We start from the raw sequence: 17,084 nt of genomic DNA, 5'->3' as shown, positions 1-17,084 counted from the left end.
CTTCATGGAATGGTGGTTATCTCTTTGGGAAGGATTAATCATGAATTACAATTTTTTATATTATGTGACCTGAAATTTTTGAATTTTTTAAATAATAAAATGGGTGGGTTGCAGAACTTTTTTTTTTTAACTTTAAAGATTTTATGTCGCAGATTATCTAAAATAAATTTGCCTCTTCATAAAGCAAGGACTCCGTTATCTCAAAAATTTATACAGCCAAATAGTCAAAAGTTTCTATTGGAGAACATTGATAAAATGTTGAGTACATCTAACTTTGAAAATCATCCTGTAAAATGTTAAAATTAAAACTTTAGAGAGTTGTAGACTCACCTTATAAATTTGAAGATGTATGTGCTAAATATAGAGATTTATAATACTAGGTCATCAGAAATGTTTGTCAAGAACCTATAGAAAATGTCAGTGAAATTTTTGGCCTTTTTTAACTAGATGAAAAGATGGACTTTCTGAGTAGACATTTTGCATGAGTCTATTCGAATTCCTTACGGTAATATATGTATATATATATACATATATTACTGTAGTATATTTTTATGTAGTAGTTACAGGTTTAAAAACTTGCAAGTTGTTAAGTGGAATATCATACATAAGTACTTAAAAATTCTTTCATTTACGTGACACTGTGATGAAGCCATGGACTAAAAACTCCTCCTGAGCTGCATTTTAATAGGCACAGAATCTTTTAAATTTATCATAGATTTTTATGTGCAGACTTAAAATTTATACCTAGAGACTTTAATGTCATACAACTTATGATCAGTTGTCATTGAACATGTAATTGTTTCTAGATTTCACATTATGCTATACTTTGAGGTTGTACTATAAATCTTTTGTGACTATGAGTTATTTCAGTATGTTGCTAACATTGATTTATATTATTAGTTCATGTTACTTTAATTTGAATGGACGATTTCTTCACCAGCCACTTAATGTAACAAATACTAAGTTTAACTTATATCCTATGCAGTTCTGAAAGCTTTGTAGGAAGTACTTGAGTTTCAATAGAAACATTCAGGGTTTCTTTTCTCATGGAGATACTTACGTTTTGTAACAGTGATATGTCATACATCGTAAATTTAAAAATAATGTGATACTTTAAACTACTGATGTAATTTTAAAATAACATGATACTTTACGCATGCAAAATTATTATATTTGTTCAAGGTTTCCAGTTTGTAGTTACTACATATGTCATTTGTAAATTAACAAGAATTAAAATGCATTAAGATACATTTAGTCTTGTATTCTCATTGAGACTTCAGTTCAGAACCTACAGCCAAGATCTTGAAATGGTTTGAGATTGTTGCTTGAATAGCAGTTATCATTGTATTATAAACATGTAGACATAGTTCTCTAGTCAGATACCGGCCAGTAGTAAAGTAGTTCCGTTGAAGTATGAGAAAGTGTTCTTGTTTCCTGTTTAAAGGTATTTCCAATCACAAGACTGATTTTAGAAGTAAATAACCATAAAAAGTAAATTATAAATATAATAATGAATAGTGAATGGAGAAATAACCACAAAGTAAACGGATAGCTGTCTTCACTTTTGTTTTACTGATTTAAATATTAAGTACTGTAACATTTCATTGTTTTCTTCAGAAATTATTAATGTTCTACATTCTAATGTTCTTAATTGTTTTAGGCTGCAGTTCATGGAGCTCGTTTCAAAGGGCAGGATCTAAAACTGGCATGGAATAAACCAATAACTAATATTTCAGCTGTTGAAACAGAAGAAGTTGAACCTGATGAAGAGGAAGTATGTTTTTTTTTTTAATTTGTCTTTGCCCTCAAATGTTCACATTTTTTATGAAATGTGATTTTATGGCTGTGATTTTAACATAAAACTTTTATTCCTGAGCCATATTCCAGGCAGGGGATGTCAGATAAATGCAGACAACTTTAAATTTTCTGGATTAATGAGAACTGTGGATTGCTAATCCAAAAAAAGAAAAGAAAAAGAAAATCATATATATATATGTGTGTGTATATGTATATATATATATGTATATACATATATATATATACATATACACACACATACTCAGTTTTCATTTACTCTTAGAAAACAATAATTATTCATTAGATTTTTATCCACAGGAAATCTTGTAATATTTTAAGTTTAGAGTATATATCCTACTCATTTGCTTTATTAACATTTCAGGTTTCCTTTATTTTAATTCATATTGTTTTAGTTCATTAGAGTGAATGCCTGCTAAATGGTAGATACTGTGATAGGCACAAAAATGAATAAGACACGGTCCCTATCCTCAAGGAGCTTATAATCTGGAAAGGGGGGTGGTGACAGACACATAAAAAATTAATTCTAATGAAAGGCAGAGTGATATGCTCAATAAAGATTTGAACAATACGCTGTGGGAACCCACGGGAAGGAGTGATTATTTCTGTCCAGAAGAATCTTGAAGAAGGTGGTGACAGTGGAGCTGAACCCTGAAGGATAAGAAAGCTTTCCATAACCAAGAGCTGGGACTGGGAATATAGTTGAGAGAGGCATTTTAGGTGTGGAAGAGGAATAGGTATGGAAGAGTCCCTTTTTCTTGGGTACAGCAATCAGTATGGTGGCTTAGAGGTGTAAGCACAAGGAACAATGAAATGGGAGAGCACTTTGAAACCATACACTTAAAAATAAGCAACTCTATTTTAATCATGAAATAAGCTGTAGGAAAAAGTTGAGGAAGTTAATAAATAAAGGTAAGGTGGGGAACTGATTCCATGTTTTACCTTTGTTAGATTCTTGTAATGGCACTTCATTTTGTTTGAAGAGCATTCGAGGCTGTTATACATATCCGTAGTCAAATGCAAGAATAAAATGTGTATTTTGAAACTCATATACATGATTTGTCATTTTATATTTTAGATTATACCTTTGTCCTTCCATGAGTTTGAATTGAATGGGGAGAAAAGCAGGAGAGCTCCTGGTATTAGGTATTTTGAAAAGTTTGAAAAGCAGTCTGAGAAGCTTTTATGAAGGGAATGGGGAAAAGCAAGGAATTCTATAAAAGAAATGTTTGTTACATATAGCAGAAAAGAAATATAAATCTTGATAGACTTTTCTACAAGTTAATTGGTTGATTTAGTGTCCAGGGTTAGGGTAAGTCAGAGAAGATTTATTGATGTTTTCTTTCTTTCTTTTTTTTTTCTTTTTTCTTTTTTTTTTTTTTTTTCCAACAAAAGGTATTGAGCAATGTTTTGTAGGTGTAGAAGATGGCATAATTTGAGTGAGGCAGGAGAAATGGCATGTACAAAAAGCTTACTTAGATATTTTTTTAGTGCCTGTTTGATAGAAGCAATAGAATAGATACTGTAGAGAAACCATTGAGTGGATAAAGGTTGCTTTTCTTTGTTTCTTGAATATTGTAGCTATAGAAATACCTTTTGTATTCGACTCTGTTGAGAGAAATCAGTATTTAAAAGTGTCACCTTTTTTCTTTTCTTTTTTTTTTTGGGTAAATTCCTAAATGCATTTTAACCTAAAGTTTCAGGAAGAGTCTTTGGTGGATGACTCATTACTTCAAGATGATGATGAAGAAGAAGAGGACAATGAATCTCGTTCTTGGAGAAGATGATTTGACTGATCATTGATCTGCATATGCTAGAACTCTACCTGTGTTTCATTAGTATTATCTAATGTACTTTTACATATTTGTAAAAACAATTTTTTGGTAAAATGTGATGAAGATGGATTTCACAAATAGACAAAAGAGAAGAAAACTACCTTCTGATCCTGTATTTTGAAAGATTGATGTTTGCATTTTATTTCAGTAAACAATTGCTAAAGACATCACACTAGAAACATATGCAATGTTTTTATTACATACTTCTACTGAACATTACAGAATTCTTTGGGTTCTTTGTAATTTAATGAATAGGTCTAAAAACTTATGACCAATACTTGTTATAACTTAGAGGATTTTGTTTTACTCCAAATAAGGAATGAATTTGCATTTAAAATCTTAATGAATGTTTTCAAAAATGAATAGATAACATAGTACTCTAACTAAAGTCTCCAAGTTATGTATTCATAATATTACATAGTAGTATGCTTAGGCTTTACTATGTATTAGCCTTTTGTTGGACTTGTGTATGTATTTTACCATATGGGTTTTAATGATAACGGTGTATGACTGCTTTGCATATGAGTCCTTATACATTCAGATGTTAAAAATAAAGCGGAATGGTCTCTTGAAAAGAACAGAAAAGAGAAGAAAAGAAAATGACAAAAAAAAAAAAAACCCCACAAAGACCAAGACAATGTTCCTTGATTTTAAAAAAGAAAAAAAAAAAAAAAAAAAGAAAGAAAAGAAAAAAATTAAAATAAATAGACCATTCCAGATGGTGATCTACCCTTCCCCCCAATTATCACAAAAGGAGCTATAATCACTAACTTATTAATAATGATTACTGGTACCTTTACAAATAATGTACAATCCAATGTTAAAAATTTATACCACTTCAGTTTGGTTTGATCCTATAAATTTTCAACAGCTGTCTTAAAATTTAAAAGCAGGCTGATTAGTTTGGAACCAGACTTCAAGTAGAGCTAACATTTGGTGAATAAGAAAACATCACATTACATTTTGGATGTATGAAAGAAAACTTGACCATTTGAAGATGTATGAATAAAGAAATGTACTATAGATACTACTTTAGGAAAACACTGTTTGGTAAGTGTTCCAGTCTGATATTTTAAGTGTGCATTTCCTATACTTTGTATAAAAATCTTTGACATTTGACACAATATTGTGATTTTTAAGTGGATTTCTCTGGCAAATGAACGTGATCATTGAAAGTTGATAAAACAGCAGTTTCAGGAAATAAATGCATTCTTTGTAGATTGAGGGGGTGGGAGATTACCTATTTATCTTTTAAAATTCATCATTTCAGTTGCAAGTGTTCCTGCCCCTCCTGAGATTATAGTGATTATATTAAATGTCACATTAAAAAAAAAAAATCACTTTCTTCCCATACTGGGATCCTCACAGTCACAACTGTAATTCCAAACACCATAATCTTCTGTCAGTGGGGTAAATAATGGATGCTTTTCCTCTTTTTTTTTTTTTTTTTCCTCCCACACTTAGGGTTAAAGTTGTATATATGTTCCTGATGATAATGCTATTTCATAGGAATGTTTGGGCTTGCAGTTGGTACACGTGTTAATATTTAAAATTTCAAAATCAATTTCTTTTGTCAAAATAGTGACTTGACTCAAAAACTTCTTTACTTAGATCTGTGATATATTTTTATGTAGTCTCTTGTATGTTGACTATGTGCTATTCTGATTCATTAGGTAAGTTTGTTTTCTTTTCTTTTTAGTAGTCGTGAAAGGTGCCAAATTGGCAGAGGCTCACGTTTCTTCTCTTTACACCAAACAGGTATTATAAAGAAAGAAAATCTTTCAAAGGCCAGTTAAATCTCCATGCTGATTTTTGGCTTTATAATTTGATTAATACATTTTAGCCTGATATTTTAAAAATTATTGTAGAATAATTACTTCCTACTTATTTAAATCCATAAATAGCTTATCAGTTTCCCTAGTCTTACATTCTCTAGTAACCCAAAATTAAAATGTTTTCTTAAGCCATATTGCTTTGAATGAATCAGAAAACAAGCGTTTCAGTTTGGTCCCAAAGTATGGGGATTAAACATTACACACATTCATTAGGGTCACAATTATTCTCATTAATAAGATCTTAGCTATAAATATTACTTAGTATTTAATGATTGGATTTTTAAAATTAATGTTTATAAATACTAGTACTCTGTATGTACTATCATGTTTCTGATTTAAAACTTAAGATATCCCTTTGAAGTAGTTGCTGATTCCCATTTTACAGATAAGGAAACTTAGGCTAATAGAGTTGGAGTGACTTGCCCAAAGTCACAGCTAGTAAGTGAAAGGACTAGATTTAAATGCCAGCATTCTGATTTCAGTGCCAATTTTTTTTTTTTTTTTTTTTTACTTCTACATTGTTACTCCTTCCTAATTATTGATTGAGCATGAGATTGTGTTTGCAGTAAATGTGGTAGTTCTTGCACAAAATTAGTAGACTTCCTGGTCATTAGTTAGTTCATACCTTTACACTCCCTTCTAATACAGCACTTTGTTCATATCTCTGTTACAGTACTTATGTTGTAATATAATTTATCTGGTTTATATGTCTGTCTTCCCCACTAAATTACAAGCTCCTCTAGGAAGGGGACCATGTCTTATTCATCTTTTTATCTCTAGTGATTATCACAAAGCCTGGCTCATAGTGGGCACTCAGATGTTTGTTGGATGAATTAACGAATGAATGCATATTTAAATCTCCAATAATGGAGTGACAATTACCACCCTTGTTAATTCTTATCAATTTTTCAAAAGTCTCTCCTGAAGGTCTTCTCCGTTATTGAGACTATTTTGCTAAACAAGTGATACAGTTAAGTATTGCAACAGTGGGGTTACAAATACTGTTGGAGGAATGTACATGTAGTCCTAGTGGAATTTCCACAGCAATTAAGTAACACATTAATAATTTGGAGTATTAAATGTTGTCAGTTTCAGGAGTAAAACAGCTTTTGGTTTCTGTCAGTGTATAAGAATAGAAATACCAAGAGCCACCAATCTAGTCCATCCCACTAATTTTCTTTATATCCAAAGATGACCTCGCATAGAGTACCAGATAAGAGATTTAGCTTATGGTCCCAGCTCTGCAACTAACTCTCTGGCCTTAAGCAAGTGTCAACCAGGAGTGTTTCCTTGTCTGTAAAATGAAAAGGCTTGGACTAGATGATCTGTAAGGTCCCTTGCACATCTACAGTTTCCTTGGTGGTATATTAGTATTTGATCTAAAACAATTTAATATATCTGTACCAGTTCTCCCTATCTGTTGCCATTATTTCTGTCATCAATGGAAGCAACTTAGATTTGGTTATGATAATCTGTATAACATGTCTTGGTACAGTTTTATATATAAGTCTTCCCAAATGCTCACCGTTGGTTGGTGCAAAATTCATTTAACCTTTAAAGTATAGATAAACTTCCAAATTCACTAGACTTTTCCTACCTATAACTTTTCCTTTTGCTTCTAAACTCAAAGGCTAAAACACTTTTGCTATTACAATATGCTACCTAAAACTTGAAACACATTTTAAATTCTACAGTTCTCCCAACAAGTTCTTTGTTTTAGTATAGATCTGGGCTGAATTTGAAGTCAAAAAGGATTGAGAACAATGTAGTAGTCACTGCTTACAGGAAAAAATTGAGAGAAATTATATATTATTGGTTAAAAGATTGATTAGGATTACTTCAAGGGATGGTTGAGTTGTCATTTTACATATTTCACTCAATATTTTATGTCTACTTAAGCAGTGTTGTTTAAATGTTACTGGATAATTGTAAGATTTAAAAAATTAATTTTAGTATTTAACTGATGCCCAACCATTTAATGAAATCATGTTGCAGGAATGGGAGAGTATTCCATAGCTCTTGTTTTACTGTAATATGATCAAGTGTATCAACCAGTAGTTTACTATAAAGATGAGACTTTAGTGTTTTAGCTGATGACCTGTAGAAAGTATGGCTGAGCTTAAATGTAGGAAATTTCCTGTGACTAGAACTGTTTATGGGAACTGTATTTCCAATCTTACTTGGAACACTAATCATTGACTCTAAGGGTTACTTAAGAAAGCAAAAACAGTTGCTTGTTTGATATGTGGAAATATGAATGGTTATTTTAGAGTGTTATACAAACTTTATCAATCTATATATTCTTTTTTTTCCTTCCCCTTACACATGATGTGAACCAGTTGTAGAAAATTAGTTTTAGTCCTTCTAGAATTTGTATAAATATTTGTAAGCTTTTTTCCTTCCCTTCCCTAACCTTTTAGCCTTTTAAAACAAAGGCTGCATGAAATTCTGCATGAAATTCTGGCTAATTAAATTAGTTCACTTTTTGGTCTTTTCTCTCAGGGCTTCACTTACTCTTCTAAAGCCCTATAAATAAAAATGAAAATTCAATCTAGGATTAAACCATCAGGGAATGATGTGTGTAAGGCAGAGAGGAATATTTCCTTTTCCCAGATCTCAGGAACTACCTTGTTCTTGTTAACTTCCTGAACTGGCTAGTTATTCTAAGGTATGTATACAGGCTTTTAGAGAAGAGTAGTTTTTTTTTTTTTTTTTTCTCTCTCTGATCATTATACACCTATCAGATGACAGATTATCTTCCAGATTAGCTACCTAAAAGTTCTAAGAAAGAAATAAATCTTGGTGAAATGACTGCCATTCTCAGTAATTTCTAATTGAAAACGTCATACTTGGTTAGTAGAAAAATTCTTAATTTGGTAAATAACTTTCTTGCAGTTTATCAGTAATATGTACTCATTACTTAGTGTAACTGAAAGCATTTTTTTGCGTTTTTTTGTATCAATTTAAGATTACTTGTTTCTTTCTAATTACTCCTCCCTATTAACTTTATTTCATCCATCCACTTATCTTCCCATCATCCAAAGTTAGTCTTCTTTTGTATACCAAGCACTGTCTCATTCTGATGTGTTCTTTTTAATTTTGGTTGTTAATCATTGTGTTTAGTATAGAATTTTATGTCCTATATTAATTAAAGAATGAAGTCATTATCATATGGAGCTTAAGGAAAGTAGATCCAACTCACAATTACTTTGAAATCTTTGGGAAATTTAAGAAGATTGTTCTTGCTTTAATTTTTATATACAGTGTCTTGGAATTTGTTCATAATTTCTTAAAACTACTTTGCCTACCCATACTTCTATAACAGTTTACTATTTTGTCAGTCACTGCATTTCCTAAGCAGAAATTGTAGACCACAGCCATGCTGTAGTGCTGAGATCTTTGTGGCTTAATGTTTTAAGGAAGCATGATGCAGAGAGGTTTTGTTAAAATCATTAACCCAAAGCTGATTCTTTGTGGAATTTGTTTCAACTTTGATTTTGATTCCTTTCTGAAATAGATTTTTTTTTTAATGTTTAGAAAAGTTGGCGATCAATTTATGGTGTGATTCAGTTTTTAGATTTACTTACTATTTTCAAAGTTTTTTTAATAGTCTTCTCTTTTTCCAGCAGAGAGAGATCATCATTGCCTGAATTTAGCTTTGTGACTACAACAGCAAGACCTGTTCCTGTCTGGAGACGACTGTTAAAATATCATCCTATCATTTTATGTTTGCTCTTTATCAATTTGAATAGATGTTTACATGTACTATAATTGGCATTTTGTCTCTTCACAGTTCTCTAATTGGTACATCCGAGTCCAGAAGTATGTCTGAGTGTGTGCTTTGTCTGACCTTATTCTTAAACGTCTTCTCCCCTTACTTTATATCCATTTATTTTTTAAACACTAAGAAGGAAAAAGACCTTTTGGTTTCCTAATATAAGTTCAGTCTCAGCCACGTTGAAAATTGTGTCTAAGAAATCTATAAAGCCATGATATTGTGTTCATTAGCATGAACAATTTAGAATGAAGAAAATGATTAAAAAGTTAAGCATGGGTTTGGTTTTAATTTTTCTGGGTTTTAGGATACATTTCTGGGGTTAAGGTAGTCACTTAAATGATTTTGAACAGATGCTAAAATACTTTTTTATACACTATAATAACTTGCCTATTTCTTCTAAATACACTTACTGAGGTTGTTGCCAAGGCCACTTACCCAAATAATATTTTTTAAAAATTTCTTAGCTCTTCAAAACCAACAAGGAGAATAATTTTCTTTCTTTTCAAGTAATACAGGATGATCTGTGGATTATGAATATTGAGAAATTTCTATTAAATGTCTGGTTTACACAGTTTGTCCATATTTTCCTCACTTGCAATCAAGACATCAAAGACAATCTTAAAAGCAAGGGGAAATTGTGTTGTGTGTCTTACATTGTTAAAGATTATAGTTTTCCTGTCTTAAAAGGTGTATGTCCATATTTATTTATAAGCAATGTGGCTTAAAATTATTTATAAAGAGTATGATTAAATCTTATCCTAAATATTCACCCAAAATACCATTTTTTGTAATGGGCACCATATAAAGAAGTTTTCAGAAAATTAATTTCTGAGTATTTCTTCATAGATTCTCATGAGGCATTTGAGAAGTTTGGAAGTTGTTATTAGTAGCAGCTCTTTATTAGAAAAGTGGAAATTACACTTGATTCTATTTGCCCTGGTTTTTTTTTTTAGTTTCATTCAGCTGTGCTCATATTTTCATATTTTTTGTGCCAAGTTGACTATTCTGCAAACACTTCTTTTTGAGTATTCAATGCATTTGTCTTCGTGAAAAATAAAAAGAATGAACACATCAATCATAATGTAAATTATCTATTTTGATCCACATTAGTTGACAACAGCTTCCTGAATATTAGGCTTGATTTAAGGGAAAAGTACATGTTTCAGAAAGTCTTCTAATATAATTATGACTTGGTAGCCTGCAGGGCATTTTTAAAATTAGACTTTTGTTTTAGTTCACATTTGCAAACTAGCATATAGCCACAAGAAGTTCAAAGATATTTTCCCAGATTTAGTTCAGTATTTTTTCTTTTTAAGGAAAGAAAATTCTCTTCCCCTGTGATAGTGATTTACTTGCTAGGTTAGAAGCCCAAAGAACATAGTCTGAAGAGACCATACTTGTTAACAGTTTCAGTTGGTTTTTAGATGTGGACCACATACCAGCCCCCTCAACTTTACTTTGTCATCTTTCTTTTTTCTTTCCCTTGCTTTTAAATTAAAAACAAAATAAAGCAAAACAAAATTGAATATGCCATTGGGAATCAGAAATGGAGATGATTTGATTCTCATTAAGATCATTGTGCTTTTTGAAAATTTCTGTGAGAGCCAATAGGTCATTACATATTTAAATTCTTATATGTTGATTAATTAAAGATGAGGATTTTCATTATTTCATTTTCCTAAATAGGATTCTCATGGAGCTATGTGTAGATAACTGTACAGAATCACTTTTGTGTAATTGATTGAAGCAGTTTACCTCTGCATGATTGCATTATGGAAGCCTTTTATATATCTTTATATTTTTCAATATTCTTAGATTTTACACTATTAGCGGCTCTAGTCATGCTATATTTGTTTTTTTTAAATAGAGTTTATAAATATTTATGCTCAAAATACAGATCAACTGAATATTTTTTGATCTTGTTTACAAGATAAATAATACTTTAAAGTGATGCAGCCCCTCAAGTGTCTTAGGAAAAAGTTATTGGTGCTACAAAACCTTTCAATATCATTTTTGAACCTGTTATCTAGACTTCGCTAGGCTTTAATGTATGATCACTTGTGACTTACTCTAATCTAGCAGCATAATTATAAAAGTGGTCTGTGGTGAGTCAGGAAAAGAGCCCAGTCCATTAGAAACACCCCATAATTTAAAGATACGATACAGAATGACAGTATACTTATTTGTGCCCAGCTTCCAAAAAAGAAAATAGTCTCTTCAGTTTGTCATTAGCTCTTTTGATAAGAGGAATTTAATCTGGCTAGAATAAAAACAACAATACATTCAGCATGGCTCAGTTTTCCCATATTTCACATGGAAAATTTTTCTAATCCTAAATATGGTGTAATCCTGCTCTGCTTCAAATTCCCATCTATCTTTGCTGAACAGGAGGCAGGGTAATTCTTAAATATTTATAGAACATTTGATGAGTTGAAAAGAGATGTATTATTTACATTGTACAAGTTTTGCGTTGGTTGTGTAGATTGTTTTCTACATCTATAAGACTCATTCCAGCACCTTAGTGAATGTTCTAAAGATACAATTTTTAGGTATCAGCAAAGCATTCATAGATACTTACTTTTGATTCTCAGAATCCTGAACCTGTTTTGGGTGTGTTATTACTTCAGAACATGTTATCTGGCACAAGATTTCCTTTAATAAGTGGTTTAGTTGTACTCAAGTTCTGTGGATTGTTGAACCTAAAAACACCAAAGGAGTCTTTTCTTGTCTGGAGACTGGGTTGTTCCAGTTTTTAATACCTGTGCCCATAAGTATCCCATTTCACGAATGTGTGTTGGCATGGGGAAAAAATTCCCTGCTCTTTGAGTGGAGCGAAAGTAATTGGTTAAGCTGTAGCAGCTTTTTTTTGTTTATTTTTCAAAATGATAATAAAACTTGAACTGAAAAAGGTAAAACTTGAACTAGAAAACTACTCTTGTATGCTTAGAATGTTTATAGTGTTACATGTTTATGTGGGGTTGTCAACATTTTTATTATTTATAGTTGAATTATGTTGTTTTGTTTGTTAAATATCCATAATGTTTATTATTTTTATATTTTGAAAATTTTTAAATAAAATAGTCTTACTAAAAACAGTTGTTAACTTTTTAAAATTGTCCTGCATCTTGCATCAGTTATATGACCTAGTAGAAAGAAAAATTTGCAGCCCTCAGGCATTGTACAATTGAGAATTCTGAAAATGTTTATGTATCTATAGAAATGGCTCCAGGTTGCCTCTTCCCCTCTCTACCCTCCATTCCCACTTTAAATTGTTCTGAGTCACCTTTGGTACCTGTGTGTTGTTGGCCTGATGACTCCTTTTCTCACACATCTACAAATCCTCCATACTCTTCTTCCAATTCCTGCCTCTTTTCTGCTAGAATTGATCTCTATTCTGTTTGAAGGCCACAGTGCTTCTCCTTATCATTATCATGAGTAATAACGGTAGAGTACTATTGTGATGTCAAAGAAAGACTGCCATATATTCTGAAGTGAAACTAGATGTAAAGTGCTTATACTGTCAGCCTCTAAAGCCATTGAAACTTTTTGGAACATCCCTCCATAGTGTTCCGTTTTCATCTCAACATTTATTCTCCTGGTCTGATTTGACCTGCTTTTCCAGCATTCAGCATGTTCATTTCATATTTAATTGCATTGAGTGATAAATATTGCCATATTCTTTTGTGTTCATTGCAGATAATACCTTCTATCACCTATAACGTGGGTTAAATAAGCTTGGTAATCATCTGTCTTCCACTTGTGACACTGCTTCTACAAGAAAATACATTATCAATCTCAAAGTGCATAAGTCTCGATAAAAATCTAGTTAAAGAAATCTGGTTATGCAATAGTAGAGGACTCTGGCTTGAAATAGTAGAGGACTTTGGTTAATAAATAATGATGTACTTAGTAAAATTGTTCTTAAAACATACTTTATGTAATATATACATATACAGCCCCTGTGGAATATTTGCAGATTGAGTGTGTTGTCAGCCTTCACTTAACCTGAAAAAATATTTCTGCGTGAAATATGAATTTGGTCTTTAAAATTTTTTTTAAATCACATGTCATACCTGTTATGTAGAAAAGCTAGAAATTAAAAAGGATGATTGAAAGCCTGTTATTTATAAGTGATTACAGAGCATTTAAAAATGGGGTTATATAATGTATACTGTTTTGTAGTCTTTTTTCATTTATGATACTAGGTTTATACCATTTTTAAAGCCCTTCCAGTTTGTAGATAAAGCCTAATGTATTGAGTCAATCCTCATTTTAGGCATGTAAGGCCTTTCTTTTCATTTTTTATTTTAACATAAATGATACTGTATCCTTGAACATCTTTGATTATTCCTTCAAGATGATTCTCAAAACTTTTGGGCCAAAGTATACTTGTTTTTAAAACTCGTGAGACTTTGTCAGTTGATCTTTTACAAAGGACATAATGTGTAAACGCCTAGATACTTTAGTATTCTAGCTTTGGAGAACTCTGTAAATTCAGTTCTTTGCACGTGTTAAAATTTGTTGAATTTATATTCATGTTTTAGCAGGAACCAAATTATGCCTGATACAGTAGTTCAGCTCGGATGCATTAGTTGACACTATTATTAGTATTTTCTACAATATGTCATTGCCAAGATTTTGTATACCATAGCAAATTTTTTTTCCTTGGAAATACAGATTTTTATAATTTTGTTATGGCATTTTATAAATTTTTAAGAACTTTTGCAGTCTTGTAACTAGTCTTTTGAAAGGTAGAATGATAATCTTTACTACATAAGATTTTAAGAATGGCAGAATCAGGACTGGAATTTCCATTTCTCAATACCACATCCACTCGAATACACGAAGACCATGTAATTTATAGCAACAATAAACTCCCCATATTTTTTATCTCTCTAAATTCCTTTTCTCCAGAAAAAACAATTTTCCCCATGAAATTCATGAACATTTGTTCCTGAAACATAAACATGAAATAGGCTGAAAGAAAATTATAAAGAAGTGGGAGGATGGGTTCCATGTGTATTTTATTTCTATGTCCTAAGCCAAAAAAAAAAAAAAAAAACCTTTTTGAAAAGATAATCCAGATTCTTGAGAAAAATAAAAGTCCTTGCAAACCATGAACATTTTCCTGAGCTATTTATGTAATGATGTTTTATCTAATATTTAATATGCTGTATCATATGACATTAAATTCTAGTATTTGAGGGTTTGGAATGTGGCAGAGTTCTCTCGCCAGTATTTGATCCACTTTTTTTTAAAACCTAAAATGTGTTATGAAGTGTACAAGAATGCACTTTGTATTCAGTGCTAAAGAGAATCATGATTCTGATTATTTAAAATACAGTATGCAATGTATTTTGAAGATTTTGAATTTAGGATGTGGAATTAATGAAAAGACTTCTGACTTCAAGGAGGATAGAGTGCAAATTGCAAAGTAAGCCTTTAAAGTCTTCCACATTTTGGAACATTTTTAATGTTGAAATGTTACTTATTCCAAAGGTCTTATTTAAATAAAATATTTTAGGGACATGACCATCCCCCGCCCCCCCTTTTTTTTTTTTTAGAAATTGGTGTTAGGAAGAAATAGAAATTATAGAGGTCTGAGATTTTGGAGTAGAAATGGTTAGCAGTCATATTGGTACTAAGTTTAATGTAGTAGTATTTTTGTGTTATCAGTCTAGTAGGTGATATGTCAATTTCACATTTTTTTTTTATCAAGTTAATATTCAGAGTTAACAAATGATAGAAAAGAAGATCTCTGGCACTTAGCAATTGTCATGTCTGAATGAGGTAAGAATTTAAGCACCCAAACAGGTAACTTTTAACAAAAATATTCTTTGAGTACTGATCTGATTGTTAGCCATGACAGCCCTCACATATGTCATATTTGTAAATACTAAATGGATGAAAACTACATATATTAAAAATGAAGTAGAATCATAACCAACCGTTCTTTGATTAACCTAGAGTGGGTTTATCAAGATTTCCATTGAAAAATAGGAGAGACTCCTCAAATTGGCAGTACTCACAAAAGAACAGAGCCTTCTAAGGTGCTGAAGATGGGAAGACCAGATTTAATCTTGAATTTGCTAAAGTTCTAATGGAAGGAAAGCATCCTATAAGCAAGTAATGCATTTTTATTTTTGTCCCCCCACAACTGATAAACTTTATTGAGTATCAAATGTATAAAAATTACATTAACACGCATCCAAGAATACATTAATTCAGTGTTCCTCTTCCGTTCCTTATGGGAAGCACTCAATATAGGTGTGATGATAGCAACCTGAGTGAGTTCCAAGTTATACCACCACCACCACCACCAAAAAAGACACCCTTTTAATCTGCCACAAGAGCATCTCAGCACAATTTATATTCCCACATGAAGTCATAGGCCAAACCATTCAGATATAATGTCCAACCAACTTCAATTTCCTAAGATTTCCACGGCTATATTCTGTGCCCTACCTGTGACCGCTCTTGCCTGGGAATTTTCCAAAATGTGAACACTTCAGGCCTTCCTATGTGCAGTTCTAGCTATGGCTTACTACAAATAAACATAAAAATTGTATTTTTATATACTAACATTGAGCACTTGGGAGAGTGAAATTAGATACACAATGGTAGGTACACCCATACATGGAAAAAAAAAGATCTACCTAAATGTAAATCTAACAAACCGTGGACAGGGCTTGTGTGCTGAAAACTACACAATGCCCATAAAGAAGACCTCAGTAAACGGAGAGATGCTTCATGGATTGGGAAATCCAACATAATAAGTGTCAATTCTCCAAATTCATATGCAGGTTTAATGCTTATCAAAATCCCAAGAAGTATGTGTGTGTGTGTGTGTGTGTGTGTGTGTGTGTGTGTGTGTGTGTGTGTAACAAGATTCTCCTAAAATTTATTTGGAAAAGCACTAGAATACAATAATTTTGAAAAAGACAATGTGGAAGGAGTCCAATTCCAAGACTTACAGCTACAGTAATTGAGACTGTTTATGATGGATGGATCTTGATGGGAAGGATAAACACATGGATCAAGGAGACAGAACACAGATCTCATAAAGATGCACGCAAATATGCCCAACTGATTTTTGGCAAGGTAAAAACAATTGGAGAAAATAAACCTTTTCAAGTGATCCTGGATCAATCACCATTGGCAAAAAACAAAATGCCCTGTTTCCAGACCTAAGACTCAACGGATTCAACAATTAACTCTAAATGGATCAATGACTTAAATGTTAACTACAGAACTTGAAGGAAATAGGACAAAGGAGAAATTCTTTGGGATCTAGGACTAGGCAAAAGTTTAGACTTGATACCAAAAGTATGATCCATAACAGCATGATAAATTGGACTTAATCAAAATTTAAAAACTTGCTCTGTGAAAGAATCTGTTAAGAGGATAGATAGTAACATAGGCTACAAAAGTGGGAGAAATTATTTACAATCCACATCTAGTATGTGTCAGCACTGGATACAGAATATATAATTATTTTTTAATACATGTTTACTTTGAGACAGCGAGCAAGGGAGGAGCAAAGAGAGGGAGAGAGAATCCCAAGCATGCTCCACATTGTCAGCACATAGCCTGATGCAGGGCTCGAACTCACGATCATGGCCTGAGCTGAAACCAAGAGTCAGATGCTCAACCGACTGCACCACACAGGTGCCCCAGAATATATAATTCTTAAAGTTCAACAATAAAAAGCAAACAATCCAACTAGAACATGGGCAAAAGACAAACATTTTACTGAAGGTAATGTTCAGGTGACAAGCACTGAAAAGATATTCGACATCTGCCATTAGGGAAGTGGAAATT

At 31.9% G+C, this 17,084-nt stretch overlaps 1 protein-coding gene across 9 annotated transcripts in view; it reads left to right on the top strand.

Annotated features, from left to right (window-relative positions):
- Positions 1–12,178, top strand: part of RBM26 (RNA binding motif protein 26) — an 85,956-nt gene extending 73,778 nt beyond the window's left edge. For 8 of the 9 annotated variants that reach the window (XM_047081000.1, XM_047080993.1, XM_047080970.1 and 5 more), the window contains 2 exons: positions 1,661–1,774; positions 3,513–4,121. In XM_047081000.1, the coding sequence (XP_046936956.1) occupies positions 1,661–1,774; positions 3,513–3,602 (204 nt within the window). In that variant the 3' untranslated portion in view covers positions 3,603–4,121. Of the gene's footprint in view, positions 1–1,660; positions 1,775–3,512; positions 4,122–9,111 lie in introns of those variants that run through there. The other variant, XM_047080978.1, reaches the window with a different exon arrangement.
- Positions 12,179–17,084: the final 4,906 nt, after the last annotated feature.

Source organism: Lynx rufus, unplaced genomic scaffold (genome assembly GCF_022079265.1).
Source record: "Lynx rufus isolate CCGP_SWC_20201006 ecotype Redwood Valley unplaced genomic scaffold, mLynRuf1.p SCAF_1, whole genome shotgun sequence".
Taxonomy (NCBI): Eukaryota; Metazoa; Chordata; class Mammalia; order Carnivora; family Felidae; genus Lynx; species Lynx rufus.
The sequence above is the reverse complement of the archived record's forward strand: the minus strand, read 5'-3'. Positions and strand labels throughout refer to the sequence as shown.